General features: G+C 38.8%; 1 protein-coding gene across 3 annotated transcripts in view; it reads left to right on the forward strand.

The window, feature by feature from the left end:
* LOC134214698 (retinal homeobox protein Rx) overlaps positions 1–17,275 on the forward strand; it is a 141,345-nt gene that overhangs the window by 33,693 nt on the left and 90,377 nt on the right. For all 3 annotated transcript variants that reach the window (XM_062694016.1, XM_062694017.1, XM_062694018.1), the window contains exon 4: positions 846–1,012. In XM_062694016.1, coding sequence (XP_062550000.1) covers positions 846–1,012 — 167 coding nt within the window. The remainder of the gene's footprint in view (positions 1–845; positions 1,013–17,275) is intronic.

Consider the following 17,275-nt stretch of genomic DNA (forward strand, 5'->3'; position numbering starts at 1 on the left):
TTGGATGGCGGGTTCAAATGACGACTAGAGATTTAGAAAATCAAAACATTTGTGACATTAGTTTTTATAGTTTCATCATGAGTAGGGCAAGAGGCCCCAAAAGGGAGGCCCCGGGGCAAAACGCCTTTTGGCCGTAATAAAACTAGACCTAAAACTATGTAGATTAGGCAAAATAAAAGATAGAAAGGTTGGAAAAACCAAAATTTTCCACATTTTGTTTGGCGAGGCAAAATGCCCTAGGGGTACCAACCTACAACGCGTCTCAACGCACTGTCCATACCAGAATGCTGATTCGCCGACGCGTGGTGCTTTGTTCCCAAAGACCTGCCAGCTAGAAGGCGTTTTGACTCATGAATTTTCCGGCAACAAAATATTACCACTTTTTTTGAAATGTGGATAATTGATAATATTGATAATATAATTGAGATTTTCTAGAATTTTTAAATGGCATTAGCTAGCTATAACGTTTATCCGTTGCATAAGGTAAAAAATACCCATGAAAATCGTTACAGCTAAGGCATTAAAGCAGTCTTTGCTTAGTTAGGGCGTATTGTCCCTCCTTCCCCTAACAGCTTCGTTCGACCATTTTTATAAGTGGGAATTGGAAGTTTTGAGATTAAAGGAATATAATTTTTATGGTGCAGTGATAGTCCGCGACCTATTCCATTGGTATAAATGTAAAAAATGGTGCATTATTTTTCAATAAAACAGAAAAAAACTAAAATGAGGTGTTGACACTGAACGAACATCATTGAGGATGTAAAATGCTTAGGCAAAAGTATTCATTTTCAAATTAGCTATTTTGTAAAAAGTACCAACACGAATATTTCCATCTTTTTTTACAGGCGGCGAAGATGGCTGTTCGAAAAAGAAACACCGCCGCAACCGTACCACCTTCACCACCTACCAGCTGCACGAGCTGGAACGAGCCTTCGAAAAATCCCACTACCCGGATGTTTACTCGCGGGAGGAGCTGGCGATGAAAGTTAATCTACCGGAGGTTCGAGTTCAGGTGAGTGCGAATCCTCTTTTTCCCGAGCTGGACTGGTATCGATTTTCTTCATGCTGTTACGCCAAAACACACGTGTGCTGGCGTAGGATTTCGTGCAGTCGCAGCGACTCGTGAGCACGTTTTTATCGTTCCAAGCAAACTTGGCCGAAAGTGGGAGGCAGTTACCTACCGTATAGGAAAAAGGCTAACGTTAAATCCTCACATATGAGCAATCACATGAGCTTCTTCTTTTTGCGGTAGGATCGACGTGTGTGGAAAAAAACGCGAGCTTTGCGCGAAGAGGAGGGCGGGGATCGGGACAGGTAACGAGCGAATGTTTGGTTATTTATATGGTGGGAAAAGGATAAATGAGGGTATTGTGCTCAGTACCATAAGTGAATATAGTTTGTTTGGATTTACATACTTGATTGTACTGTGTGAGGCACCAAACCGCGTGGAACCGTTCGGTGGGTGGGACAGCCGGAAAAATTACTTTTCCGAACATGAAATAAATGATCGCATGAATAATAACGCTTTTGCAGTCGCGTTCGGTTCACCTTTTGATATATGCAGGCTGCAATCTCGTCCGGGCGAATAAACGTAAAATCAATATTGATTATTTGGTCTGCAGAGCCATCGTTACCAGCGGCCCCGATCCACCGGCGGAAATCCAAATCTAAATGCGATGCGGCACCGACACAAATCCGAGCAGGGCAACGCCCAGGAATTCAATCAACGCTGATCAAACCCATTTCCCGTCGTCGTCATCGTCATCTGGAATAGGCCGGCCAGAGATAATTTAAATCGAAATTGATAGTAATTATAATCTTCGCATCGTCAACAAAATACAAATCCGCATGGAAAATCACATTAGAGAGAGAGAGGGAGACTGAACCCCGTAGGTTGTGATGTTTCAACCGACCAAACGACGATGGCGATGTAAAGCAGAGAGAGTGTCAAAAATAGGGGTATGTGGATTTTTATTGGCGAATAGAATTGTTGAGCATTTAGTACAGCCAGTAAAGAGTATGTCAACTGGTCAATGATTTTTACTAACCCGAAATAACAGTTTACTTATCAAATGTGTTAACTGGTAGACTGCCATTATACGCATAACTGTCCCATGTATATAAGGAATTCCTGCAAACATGGGACAAGTATGCATATAACGGCAATAGAGTATGACTACGAATATCTCAATTAACACTTGTCAAGTTCTTTGGAAAAAGAGTCAGTCTGTAGCCTTTCTACTTCCAGGCAATTAATTTCGTCTATTTAAATCAGAGCAGATGGAACCGTTCTCTTTTTTTATTCCTTTCTTTATTTGTTAGGCACTCTGTGTTACCTAACCGCTACTGTGCCGAGATCTACTGTGATATTCTGCTGTTCAGAATCCACACAGAATCCTTTTTGCCTTTCTCGTACACTAAGTGTACGTAAAGGCTATAATATTGCTTCAAAAACAAAATTTTGATAGGAGGCCCGGAGGGCTGACTTTTATGTACCGATCGACTCAGCTCGACGAACTGAGGTGATGTCTGTATGTGTGTATGTATGTATGTGTGTGTGTGTGTATGTGTGTATGTGTACAAATTTTGTAGACACACTTTTTTGAACTTCCCATTGTCCGATTGGCTCGCAACAAGTTGCAGTCGACGCGGAATTTAGTCCCATTGTTTGCTATTGAAAATTAGATCAATAGCTCATCCCAATCTGGAGTTATGGCCATATAAAAAAATATGCGTATAAAAAAATAGCAAAATGTTCTATACTGATTACACCTAGATTCGAACTGCTGACCTCAGGGGTGGAAAGCGCTTGCTGTACCACATAAACATCGGATCACACTTGGTATAAGTAAATATAAGTCGTACAGTATTCATCAAATTGGTATATATTCTTTTCTTTTCAAAGCCACAGAGTTCACTCTGCTAGGGTGACGGTACCAATATTGGAAGTATTATTGAATCAATGAAAGAAAATATGTATTTGATAATTCGAAATTGGTAGTTTTAATGCATTAACTAATAGAGAAACTTTGAATTAGCTAGAAATGAAATTGGATTCATTTCGTCTTGATAATTAATCTAAATTTCTTGGAGGTAAAATGAGCTCCACTATACTGCCGTCGCAAGCATAATCGTCCAATATTGATTTTGCTTGGAAGAAAATATAGAACAGTAACGCTTACGGCGGCAGTATATAGGTAGGAAAGCCAATTTGTTGGGGAAATTATTGTTTTCAATTAGTATTTATAATGGCATAATTACAACGTGTCGTTTCAAATAAAGCAAACGTTCAGTAATGCAATGATGAACAATATTATTAAGAACCCATTGTCTCCACTGAGGGCATGATCGCCCTATAAGTGTTTATTTGGGTAACCTTTAACGAAGAGAAATCTGTTCAATAATTAATAATGTTTCTCTTTACTAAGCGTAATCAGGCTCATTTTTCTATTATTTTTGCTATCATGCGCTCGCATACCCTATATACGAGTGAACTTCTCAAGTGGTATCTTTTTTTGTGGCGTGCAATAAGCGTATGGGAGCGTAGTTGGTTTGCGTGAGGACGCTATGCAAGCACATTTCGGCGGGAGCGAACGGCACTGCATTCGCTTCAGTCGCTTGCCGTCGGATGAATATCGCAGAAGGAAGCATCACCAACACACCGCATTGGCCCTGACGAAAGCGAGTAAACAAAGTGGGGGCCGGATGATGCTTTTTTATTTCACCCGGTAAGGGATATAGGGCGTCAATTTTAAAATGATTGGTAAAACGTTAAAACACATGTTAGCCGAAAATAGTTTAATTTTTCGGGTTCGAAATTTAATTTACTTTTAGATTAGCAAAACGAAAGTCTAATTATTTCGATTAAAAACCATGTGTAGATATGTAGCCTACCATATAGGTGAAGAATTCGGCTATCTGTTGGTGGTGTTGGATTGCGTGGGAGTGCTCTCGGCTCTCAGATTTGACAAATCGATGTTTTAATCTTAAACGCAGAGAAGTCGTTTTAAACATTTTATATTGAGTTATAGAAAATAAAAATTGTTTATAAATATGTTTTTGAAAAATAAAGTGGACCGAACGAGCATCGAACATATACTCTCTGAGTGAGAGCCTAGAACGATACCCCTCAGCTATCTTTGCTTCTTGGTAGAGTGGTGATCGAAGTAGAACAAGTTATACGCAATTTGCACTGATCATCGGCTGCTTGTACATTCGTGCGGCAACGCGCGGGTGCTGTGTTTAGGTTCCGTGGCATATTTAAATCATCTGACGTTGAAAAACATTACGATTGAATTTACATCATGTGCTTTTGTGTATATGTTCATTTAATAATATTCATAATGTTTTGGTGTTCCGGGAAGCAACTTCAGAATCAATTTCAACATTTAATTTGAAACCTCTGTAGGCATTCTTCCTAGCGTTGCAGCAAATAATCCATATTGGCAAAACATGGCTGGCCTAACAATTAATTTGTTAATAAAACAATTTATTTTAGTAAATGGTTTTGATTTTTCTATAAATATTAATTTACTATATTCGTACCTTTTCGCTTGCATACCTTCTATGTGGTTTTTGATAGTTAATCAATTCATGCTATACATAAGTCCCAAATCTTGGACTTCGCTAGACCAATTAATTGGAACATTCATGGTGACAACATATCTGTTTGAAGATTTCAAATAGCACTCGGATTATGTGGAAGAAGCTGAGTTTCGGAAGGATTCGGAGAAAAATTTTCATTCTTGCAAATCAATGGAAATGTATCCAAACTTTTCAACAATCCACGCATATTTTGGATCATGTAGTAATCTAAGTTCGATCATTTAGTTTGTCGATGACTCATTCCGGAGGTTAAATTTCAAAACGTGTTTTATGGTGGACTTCTGGTGCGAATATTTTTCGACAGCTCTGCCCAACAGTTTGTTTTTTTTTTACCTAATAACAGAGTTAAAGCACTAGTGTGTAATAACTTATACTAAATGATAACAACATTATTTTTTTATTGGTCATTATTAGTCAGTATAAGTAAACAAAATGGGGACCGGATGATGCTTTTTTATTTCACCCGGCAAGGGATATAGGGCGTCAATTTTAAAATGATTGTTAAAACGTTAAAACACATTTTAGCCGAAAGTGATTTGATTTTTCGGGTTCGAAATTTAATTTTCTTTTAGATTGGCAACATGAAAGTCTAATTCTTTCGAGTAAAAGACTTGTGTAGTGTAGATATGTAGTCTAACATATAGGTAAATTCTTCGGCTACCTTTTGGTGGTGTTGGATTGCGTGGGAGTGCTCTCGCCTGTCAGATTTGACAAATCGATGTTTTAATCTTTGTTTACAAACGCAGAGAAGTCGTTTTAAAAATTTGGCATTTAGTAAAATAAAAATTGTATAAAACTTATTTGTATTATACCAAAAAATTATGTTTAAAAAAAGAGGGTCAGGATGAGTGCCGAGTGCATCGATGTTTTATGACAAATCGATGTTTTAATCTTAAACGCAGAGAAGTCGTTTTAAAATTTTTTTATTGAGTTATAGAAAATAAAAACTGTTTATAAATAATATGTTTTTGAACAAAAAAAGTGGACCGTACGAACGTCGAACATAGACGCTCTGAGTGAAAGCCTAGAACGATACCCCTAAGCTATCTTTGCTTCTTGGATGAGAGGTGATCGAAGTATAACAGGTTATACGTAATTTGCACTGATCATCGGCTGCTTGTGCATTCGTGCGGCAACGTACCTGGTGCTGTGTTTAGGTTCCGTGGCATATTTAAATCATCTGATGTTGAAAAACATATACGATTGAGTTTACGTTACGTGTGCTTTTGTGTCAATTCATTCAGATATGTCACCTAATATTCATAATGTTTTGGTGTGCAGGGAAGCTACTTCAGACTCAATTTCAACATTTGATTCGAATCCACTGTAATGCATTCTTCCTGGCGTTGCAACAAATAATTCATATTGGCACAGTATATGTAAAACATGGCTGGCCTAACAATTAGTTTGTAAATCAAACAATTTATTTTAGTAAATGGTTTTGTTTTTTATAAATATTAACTTACTATATTCGTACCTTTTCGCTTGCATACCTTCTGTGTGGTTTTGATAGTTAATTAATTCATGCTATACATAAGTCCTAAATCTTGTACTTCGCTAGACCAATTAATTGGAACCCCATTCATAGTGACAACATATCTGTTTGAAGATTTCAAATAGCACTCGGATTATGTGGGAGAAGCTGAGTTTCGGAAGGATTCGGAGAAAATTTTTCTTTTTGGCAAGTCAATGGAAAATGTATCCAAACTTTTCTACAATCCAAACATGTTTTGGATCATGTAGTAATCTAAGTTTGATCATTTAGTTTGTCGATGACTCATACCAGAAGTTAAATTTTAAAACGTGTTTTATGGTGAACTTCTGGTGTGAATATTTTTCGACATTTAACCTCTGGAATGAGTTATTGACAAACTACTAAATGATCGAAAACATCCTTGCTATAATCCATAACAAATTACACTAAGGTAAACAACGATTTTTGATTCCCTGACACATTATTGGCACAAGTATGCTGATTTAGGTAACACCAGCTCTGTCACGAGTAATTTATCAAATTTTGTACAGGAGTTTACCTGTAGATCTGAGTGATATGATAAATAAGTTTAGTTCAGGTCAGTATAATATATACAAAAGCAAATTAAAATGAATCAACTTCAATCAAATCTTCGGTTAATCACTTCGAAATTTTCTCCATATGAAGAAACGCAACCCTAGTATCGAATTTGATCCGACTTAATAAAATCTGAAGAGAAGATTTTATTAAGTCGGATCAAATTCGTAAATTTTAGTTGAAAAGTGGTTAAATATCAATGACAAAAACGGAACTGCTCATCAGCAAAAAATGAATTCTTATCTATATGATGAAGAATCATACTATTCCAGAAGGTGCCAGAAGCCTAAGCTGGATTCTGACTTCAAAACGGGAAACACTCGAAAATTTGTCATTGGCCAAAATTATGGATCATATTACCGAAGTTATGGATCATAATCACGATAAAAATTGCGCAAAATTGTATTTTTTATTAAATGTAGTTTTCTATGGATAATTTTTAAAACATTTATAGGTCATTTGTCATACGCTCATGGGAAAATAGCAGGAATGATATTGTTTTTCTTGATCATGTTTAAAGGTACATCCTTATTTTCCAATTATTTGATTTTTTTTTTAACTTCGTTATGCTTAGTTATGGATCTTAAAATTATTCTTTATGGATAAGCCTGAACTATTTTATGGATTTAAGGTAGCGTTTTATGGAACATTCAGATGTTATTTATGGATCATTGTTGTGCATTTAACGGTACAAAGTAAGGGCTGCCATAAACAAATGTGAAAAATAAGCCCTATTTAGTGTTATATTAGACTTGTATAATATGTTTGTCAACCCTTTTGAACGAGCGAGAAAGGCATCATCACCGCTAGGTGGATTAATCAGGGTTTTAGATTTCCGTTTAGATTTGCCAGTCCAATTTGTTTCTATTGTTTACATTGGTCGAATATACCATTTGGCCGAACAGACCATTAGGCCGAAAGTAATTTGGCCGAAAGGGTCATTTGGCCGAAAAAGTGATTTAGCCGAATGGTCATTTTGCCGAAAGGGTCATTTGGCCGAAGGGATCATATGGCCGAATAGGACATTTGGCTGAATAGGTCATTTGAAAAGTGAGAAATAGGGTGTGGAAAGTAAGACATCTCACTTCCCACTTCTCACTGTGAAAAGTGAGTAGAGCTAAGTGAGAAGTGAGACAGTGAGGAGTGAAAAATTAGGAGTCAGAAGTAAGACGTCTCCATTCTCACTCCATATTTCTCATTTCTCACTGTAAAAAGTGAGAAGCACGAAGTGAGTAGTGAGACATCTCACTACTCACTTTGCACTACTCATTTTTCACAGTGTCTTGTCTTATTTCTCACTCCCTATTTCACACTAAAAAGTGAGAAGCGCGAAGTTAGTAGTGAGACTACCACTTCGCACTTTTTACTTATGCTCACTTATCATCCTCATTATTAAATTCTCAAATGATCTAATCTGACAAATGTTCTATTCGGCCAAATGTTCTCTTCGGCCAAATGTTTTATTCGGCCAAATGTCCTATTCAGCCAAATGACCCTTTCGGCCAAATGACCATTTCGACTAAATTACTTTTTCAGCCAAATGGCCCTTCCGGCCAAATAACTCGGATATTCGGTCAAACTTCCTATTCGGCCAAATATCCTATTCGGCCAAATATCCAAATCGGCCAAATATCCTATTAGGCCAAATGTCCTATTTGGCCAAATGACCCTTTCGGTCAAACGACCCTTTCAGCTAGATGGCTTTCGGCCTAATGGTTTGTTTGGCCTAGTGGCATTTGACCAAATGGCTTTCGGCCAAACGACCATTACCCTTACATATTACAGATATTATTCAGATTTTGAATTGAAAAAATCAACTCATGGAGGAATTTCTAGTACAAACCGAAAAGTTTGTTATACGTTTGAACTGTTTGGACATACGACGTCCAACCTTGTTGGAACACAGGTTAACAATACACACGTAACGTTCTCCGGAAACCGGATTTCTGAGAACAAAAGGCATCTTCAACACATCCAAGCAGCGTATGTTGAATATGTTTCCTCTTCTTTCCGTTACCATATTTTCCGTGTCCACGAGGCGTTTCATTGAAAGCTGGGTGGGCTCGCAGCAGGCTCCATAAGAGAAATCATTTTTGTGCTTTGGGGTATTTTCTTTAAGTTTGGCTATAAGCCGCGTCTCCTCTAACTTCAGCAGACGCTTTAGGCTCCCTTCAATCGTACAACAAAAAAATTTTAGTGTCCGATATTTCATAATGCACGAAAGGCTCTGGTCCGGATCTCTATTGAGATCTATTTTTCGTCAAACTGCCGCCAAGCTATATTCATAAGCACACCAATGTGCTGGTACTTCCGGTTTGTGCACTGTTCAAATATTCTTTTATGCAGGGTGTCTTCCTAGACGCTATCCGCAGTCACTCCAATATCCAGTTTTCTTCGAGCGGTAATGACTGCCAACTTTCCTGTGGATAGTTCCTGATTTGACAAACATTGGATGCTGGGAAAAGACTTATTACATCAAAATAGGCTTGTTCAGCTGAAAAACTAACTTGTTCAGCTTAAATTGTTTGTTGGGATTAGTCATTCGGATTATATCGGTATTGTTTCAAACAATTTCGACAGAATATGTAACCACAAAAATACTCCATTTTTGGATCAAATTCGCTGTATGAAAAGTCATTCCATCCTTCTAAACTGATACACGAAATCGTCCTTTCTGTACATGTTCTCAACGCTTGGCATAACGATATTTTGTAACACTTCCATTTTTTAGCAGAAGGCGTTGATCTTAATGCCATTCTGGATGAAAACAAGCGGTAGCTTGCTGGCACTTGCAAATATCTTTATCACCAAGTGTTCACCACACACGCTCCGACATGTTGTACAACTTTGACTCCACCCCCAGCAAATTTGATTCGGTCGGAGTAAAGTCGGACTGTCTGTGGGCAATAGGTTGGGACAAAATTTTATTTTCACTTCCTGCATGGTTCTGCACGCCTCTTGGGTCCTATAATGCTTGCACGAAATTTCAGATCAATCGGTGAAACTATATTTTAGCGCCGGAGATTTTAATTTTCCATAGGATTTACTATGGGGAAATTTACCTTTACAAAGAAAAAATCCCCAAGGTGTCTCATTATTCTCTAACGATAAATCGATCCAACTACATCATAGGAAATTTTACCAGCAAACTTTCATTGGAAGACCGCAAAGTGATACGACGCTCGTGAAAAATGTTATTTACATAAAACTAATTGCTGTATGAACGCAAGGCTCATTGCACTTTTTGTTCCAGCATCACTGCCGTCTACTGCGTGCTGTTCTTTGCACGAGGCACAACTTTGTGTGGAGGATTCGCTTAGCATGAATGAAAAGCGGGTTACTAGGGATACGTTTAATGGCCTTGCTGTTTGAGTCTTCGTCCTTCTAGGTAGAAGAAATTCAACCAAATTTCAATGAAGGTGTGATTAATAAAAAGAGGCATGTAATGCACACTTTCCACACACACACAATGCAACGAAGCGACTATAGATGCGAGGTATAGGTTGGGGCCTCTCATTCTCAACGTCAATAGTTCGAAGCTGGTCTGAGCGGGAATTTTTTTTTTCGATGCTGGTATTCTTTAGGTAATTCTTCTTATTTTAATTCTATCTTTCGAGAAGCTTTCTGGTATTTCTAAAAGACTGAGATATGATTCTTGTGATACTGATTTCAGAAGAGAATAATTCAATGAAGTTGCTTTGCTTCTTTGATATTTGATTGATATGCCAATAATTAAAATCAAATACTTGAATTATAACTAATTTTCTATTTTTTCAGAGGGTGTTCCTTTGACTTTCATACAAACTTTTCTGCCAGCGGTTTTATTTAAATTATGAAGTGATTATTTATTTATTTAGTTTACATCTAAACAGTAATGATGTTGATAGTTAATAGTTATATTTTAAAATTGTAAAAATAGTTCTCGATATCACCGTTGATGTTGTACACGAATATTTTGAATTCATATATAGGAATGTGACATAAAATAGATTAATAAATATGCTTTAAACCAAAATTTAAAAAAATCACTTGTTTATTAATATACTTGAGACAAAAGAGCCATTTCAAAACATTTTTTCGAATAGATTCATTTTAAATGCTTTCGAACTATTTTCAATTGGTACTTCTATAAGATCGTTGTAATTTAATTTTTTAGTTGCAGAATTATATAATTGATTTCTTTGCTAAATTTGTTTAATTGAATATCCATGATGTGATGTTGATTTAAAATGGGATGTGATGTAAATTTTGATGTGAAAATCATATCTTATAGTATCTAGATTTTTTATATAATCTGTATTAAAGAGATTTCCAACTCGAGGCAAAACAAATCTAGGAATCACCTAAACTGTTTCACAATTCAGAAAGTACACAACTTAGCAAAAAGTGTCTCTAGCCCGGCAGTCTTCGATTTGAATTATCAGCATGTCAATCAAGTATCAACGCAGCAGAGCAAGTTCATTAAATTATTCTCTTCTGAAATCAGTATCACAAGTACAAAGCAAATAGTTGAAAATTCAACGACTTGTAAAATTGCAGCCAATTCCATCAAACGAATTAACATTTGATATTCAATTCAATTTGACTAAGTTTTACCAGCAGGCACAGTTTGAATTTAATACGCTTTTAAGGGACAATAAGATCGGTTGAATATTGCGTTTATTTGCATACTCCAAATATGTGCATAAAAATACATTTAAAATCACATTATATTTTCATCTGTGTATCTTATCTAAATCTTCTAGAAATACCAGAAAGCTTGTCGAGAGTTAGAATTTGGAAATAAGAAGAATTTCCTAAAAAATACCAGCATCGAAAAAAAAATCCCACTCAGACCAGCTTCGAACTATTGACGTCGAGAATGAGAGGCCCCAACCTATACCTAGCATCTATAGTCGCTTCGTTGCATTGTGTGTGGAAAGTGTGCGTTACATGCCTCTTTTTGTTAATCACACCTTCATTGAAATTTGGTTGAATTTCTTCTACCTAGAAGGACGAAGACTCAAACAGCAAGGCCAATAAACGTATCCCTAGTAACCCGCTTTTCATTCATGCTAAGCGAATCCTCCACACAAAGTGGTGCCTCGTGCAAACAACAGCAAGCAGCAGACGGCAGTGATGCTGGAACAAAAAGTGCAATGAGCCTTGCGTTCATACAGCAATTATTTTTATGTAAATAACATTTTTCACGAGCGTCGTATCACTTTGCGGTCTTCCAATGAAAGTTTGCTGGTAAAATTTCCTATGATGTAGTTGGATCGATTTATCGTTAGAGAATAATGGGACACCTTGGGGATTTTTTCTTTGTAAAGGTAAATTTCCCCATAGTAAATCCTATGGAAAATTAAAATCACCGGCGCTAAAATATAGTTTCACCGATTGATCTGAAATTTCGTACATGCATTGTAAGACCCAAAAGGCTTCTGAAAAATATGAGGGAACGAAAATTTATTTTTTTCATACATCCATGTCCCAGGCTAGTGGGCAAGCTGTACGACTGTTGGACAGATGGTTTCAAAGTTATAAAGTTCGTCGGATGAAATCAAAACCGTTTGATTTTGCTCAGACTTCTGATGGGCGGAGTCACATGTTATACACCAAGTTGCATTGTGTGTAGTGTTGTTGTACAACACTGTTTTTTCAACTCTTCTGGTCGAGTACGGAATTGATGTTGTTGCGCACACGGACCATTGTGGCCCACCGGGTGGTCCTCACGAAGATCCGGAATATCCATAAAAATAATCTATTGGAAAATTGTGACCCACACACGGACAATTTGACATGCCGGTCCTATAAAAGATCCGAAACATCCATAAAAATTAACAATTCGTAAATTTCATCGTTGAGCGCCGGGATTTTTTAGAACCATATCTTGTTGAACCCTGATTGTGGAATTGATGTTGTGATCCACACACGGACCATTGTGGGCACAAGTGGCACCAAGCGGGTTACCGGAAGATCCAGAACATGCGTAAAATGGTCAATACTTTAATTTCATCGTAGAGCACCGAGATTTCTTAGAACCATTTGTTGTAGAACCCTGAGTATAGAAATGATGTTGTGACCCACACATGGTCCATTGTAGCCACCGTGTGGACCCATGGAAGATCCGGAACATTCGCAAAAATGGTTGATTCGTAAATTTCCTTTTATTGGCACCTCAATGGAAGTTAATTGTGTCGGTATAATGAAAACACGTCTGTCGTCAGCTGTGGTTTGATAGGAAGTAATTTTATCAAGGCTAATTAAACATTAACTGACATTCGAGCAATGGTTGCTTCGATGCTTTTGCGTTGCAGCTCCAATACTTCTCCTCAATGATGCTCTTCTAGCCCACACTACTGTATCCATAGTTTCTCAAGATGAACTCGAGAGAGTGGTTTAGTCAGCAGGTCGGCCAGCATCTCTTCCGTCGGACAATACAGATGATCAAATTCTAAGCAAAATGGAATTTTGTCGCAATATGTTTGGTCCGATTGCTAAATCCAGCATTTTAAGGCACCTTTGATTGTCTTCATGCATGGTAATGATCGGTTCTTCTTCTCCTAGGTCTTTCAGTAACCGCTGCAGCCATGGTGCTTTCTATGAAGCTTACAAAAGCGCGACAAACGCAGCCTCGGTTGTGGAGAGTGAGACACACGTCTGCTTACGGCACGCCCAGGAAATTGTTCCGCCGTTGTACTTGAACACGAATCTGCTGTTCAATTTGCGATCTTCGCGGTCTTCAGCCCAATCTGCGTCCGTTAATTCGTTTATTCCTGAATCTCCTTCGTCTACATACGTTTCAGCTCCGTCTAATCTTGCTGGGTGGGACAGGAAACCTTCCGACTCATAATGGAAATCGCTGAAGCTATATCTGGACGGGTGTTCACTGCGTTTCTGGTACTGTTTGTTGTCCGGAAGAAGAATGGAATTTTCGTTTTGTTTTCCGTATCCAGTGTTCAAAGGAATGTTCGACGGTTTAGCATCTTCCAGTATACAAGAGATTTCACCAATTCGTCAATGGGTTCGTCAATTCGTCAATCAAGGTTGCCATGGAGAAAGGCCGTCTTCACATCGTACTGCTTGACCATCATTTTTCGTTTCACCGCAACAGACATCAGAGTCCGGAACGTAGTTTGACGGACCACCTGCGCGAACACCTCGTCGTAGTCGGTTCAATAGCGTTGGCTTAAACCTTGAGCTACCAGCCGCGCCTTGTACCGGATTACTTCGTCGTTCTGGTCCCGTTTCATCTTGAAACCCCATTTACAGCCAACAGCCTTCCTTCGGGAAGGTCAACCAGGTCCCAAGTGTCGTTGGAATTGATTGAGTCTATCTCCTCCAACATCGCTTTTTTCCACTGGTTGCTTTGGGAACTGGACATTGCTTCTTTGAAACTCTTCAGCTAGTCATGAACCAGATGTCCAGCAACGTTCGCATACCTGTCAGTTGGCTTACCTCGATTGATCCTTTCAGACCTTCGGATTGGTAGGTCATCTGGTTGATCTTTATTCGGGAGCTCTTCATCCACTAGATCCTCCACCCAACCAGCGGATGGCAGATTTTAATACAGTTCTGCATAAGAACCTTGCAGAAACTGTATAATAATTGGGCATATACAAAATCTGTATTATTTCAATACAATTATTGTATTGAAATAATACAGATTTGTATTATTTTTATACAATATTTGTATAAAAAGCTTACAGAATTGTATATGCCCAGATTTTATACAATAATTGTTTGATTTGTTTTTTGGGTGTCCCATTCATTGTCGTCATCGGGTTGAACTTCGTCTGGTTCGATTTATAATGCACTTCAGAGAAATGTTTGAAGTAATCGCCAATTTATCTATTTTAGTTTCGTCTAATGGTTGGCAGGTATCCAGCAACTCGACATCGCTTTTCACGACTATTTTTCCGCATCTTGGATCGAGTAAACGATACGCTTTCGAAACATCACTGTATTCAACGAACTTTAGCTTTACTGCTTTGCTGTCCAGCTTTGCGCGCTTTTTGTTAGGCACAAGGCAGAATACATCCACTCCAAATCGTTGTACATGCCCCAGCTTGGGTCTCTTACCAACCCATTGTTCATACGGTGTACCGTAGATTTAGCGAGAAAACAGTGGTTTTTGAAGGTAGTTGGCTGTACCAACGGCGTCTCCGCAGAATCGATGATACATGTTGGCATCAATCAGCATACAACGGGCCATTCCCGTTTTGTTGCGGAGTATACAGAGCAGTGAACTGGCCAACAATCCCGTTCCGCTTCAGATACGTCAAGAAATATCTCCGCCCTCCAATTGTTTTCGTCCGCGTTGGTCCTCTGTATATCGGTGTGAACGAGGTCCATCGAGTCGGTCCACTGAATCCCTTCACGTGGGCCAGATCCATGAGCTTCATGGTAGCATCACAATCTCTATCGCCAAACCGCCGATGCCGAACAAATCTCCTTCTAACTCAGCAACTGCACCTATCGTTCCATTTCCATTTCGGATGCTCTTCCAGAGGACCACCCGGTAGCCACAATGGTCCGTGCATGGGTCACAATAATTCCACACTCATGGTTCGACGAGAAATGGTTCTAAAAAAAATTTCGCCGCTCTACGATGAAATTCTCGAATTGACCATTTGTATGAATGTTCCGGATCTTCCAGTGGACTACCGGGTGGTCAAAACGGTCAGTGTGGGGGTCACAACAACAATTTCAATTCAGGTTTCAACATCAATGGGTTTTAACAAAATTTACAATCAAATTTACGAATTGAACTTTATTACAGATGTTCCGGATCTTTCAAGCGACCACCTGGTAGCCACAATGGTACATGTTTGGTCAGAACATCCATTCCGTATTCAAGGTTCGACAAGAGATGATTATAAAAAATCCCACCGCTCTACGATGAGATTTTCATTTCTACGGATGTTCCGGATCTTCCAGGGGACTTCCCAGTGACCCAGTGGCCACAATTGTCCGTGTTTGGTCAAAACATCTATTCCATACTTAAGGTTCGATAAGAATAGGTTTTAAAAAAATCCCGCCGCTCTACGATGAAATTTTCTAATTGACGATTTTTTTTTAATATTCCGGATCATCCAGGGGTTCACCCGGTGCCAACAATAACCCGTGTGTAGTCAAAACATCAATTCCATACTCAGAGTTTGATAACAAAATCTACGTTGAAATTTTCGAATTGACCACTTTTACAGATGTTTCAGATATTCCAGGGGACCACACATCCATGACTATAATCATCCTTCCGTCGATGATCGGATATTCGGTGGGGAAGCAAGAAAACCATCAGCGCAAGGACAAAGTTACCTACTAGGGAAATGACGTTTGCTGATATTATTGTTCGTTGTTGTTTTGGTTTCGCCCGCAGTTGTCGAAGCATCCATTATTCAAAAAAATGAATATTGGACGAGACTTCATTCGAACCATGTGTCGTCTAATGTCCAATCACTACACTTTAAACGCACATCTTTTCAGAGTGGGGCTCTCGGAAAGCAATCTCTGTGTTTGCGGCGAGGATTATCAGGACATTGATCATGTCGTGTGGGCGTGTGAGGGGAATCGCGGATCCAGATCTGCATTAACTGCACATTTCCGAGTCCGAGGGAAACAACCAAAGCCTATTAGAGAAGTGTTGGCGGGCCTCGATCTCGATCGTCCATCAATTTGTGAAAGTTGCTGATGTAAGATCTTAGTCTGCCCATCCCCTTGTCTGTCGTACCCCTTATCGAATGTCTTCCTCTTGTTGTCCATTTGAATGTCTGTCGTTAACCCCTTTCGTATGTCTTCCTCTCATTGTTGGCTCCAAGGAAAATGTTTGTTTGTCCCGTTACAGAAGTGAAACATTCCCAAGAATATCAACTATGTATGACAGGAAAATCAATGCTGACTGACGTTTGCTTGACCAGTTAGTGGTAGCCTCCCACTGATTCTCCGGGAGTTCCGGTACATCCGGTAAAGTGGCCAATTATTAATATTCGTCCCAGAAAGCTGCGATTTTTTCTAAACGGTTTGTGGAGGCATTGTGAGAGAAAAATCAATGAAAGCATCACTAATTGACCCCAGGTGGTCTCCCAGTATTCCTCCGGAAGATCCAGAATATCTGGTAAAGTGGTCAATTATTTAAATTCGTCCCAAAACGCTGCGATTTTTTCTAAACGGTTTGTGAAAGCATTGTCAGAGAAAAATCAATGAAAGCATAACTAATTGATCCCAGGTGGTCTCCCAGTATTCCTCCGGAAGATCCGGAACATCCGGCAAAGTGGTCAATTATTAATATTCGTCCCAGAAAGCTGCGATTTTTTCTAAACGGTTTGTGGAAGCGTTGTGAGAGAAAAATCAATGCAAGCATCACTAATTGACCCCAGGTGGTCTCCCAGTATTCCTCCGGAAGATCCAGAATATTCGGTAAAGTGGTGAATTATTTATATTCGTCCCAAAACGCTGCGATTTTTTCTAAACGGTTGGTGGAAGCATTGTCAGAGAAAAATCAATCCAAGCATTACTAATTGACCCCAGGTGGTCTCCCAGTATTCATTCGGAAGATCCGGAACATCCGGAACATCCGGTAAAGTGGCCAATTATTTAAATTCGTCCCAGAAAGCT

The sequence above is a fragment of the Armigeres subalbatus genome, chromosome 2 (genome assembly GCF_024139115.2).
Source record: "Armigeres subalbatus isolate Guangzhou_Male chromosome 2, GZ_Asu_2, whole genome shotgun sequence".
NCBI classification, from domain to species: Eukaryota; Metazoa; Arthropoda; class Insecta; order Diptera; family Culicidae; genus Armigeres; species Armigeres subalbatus.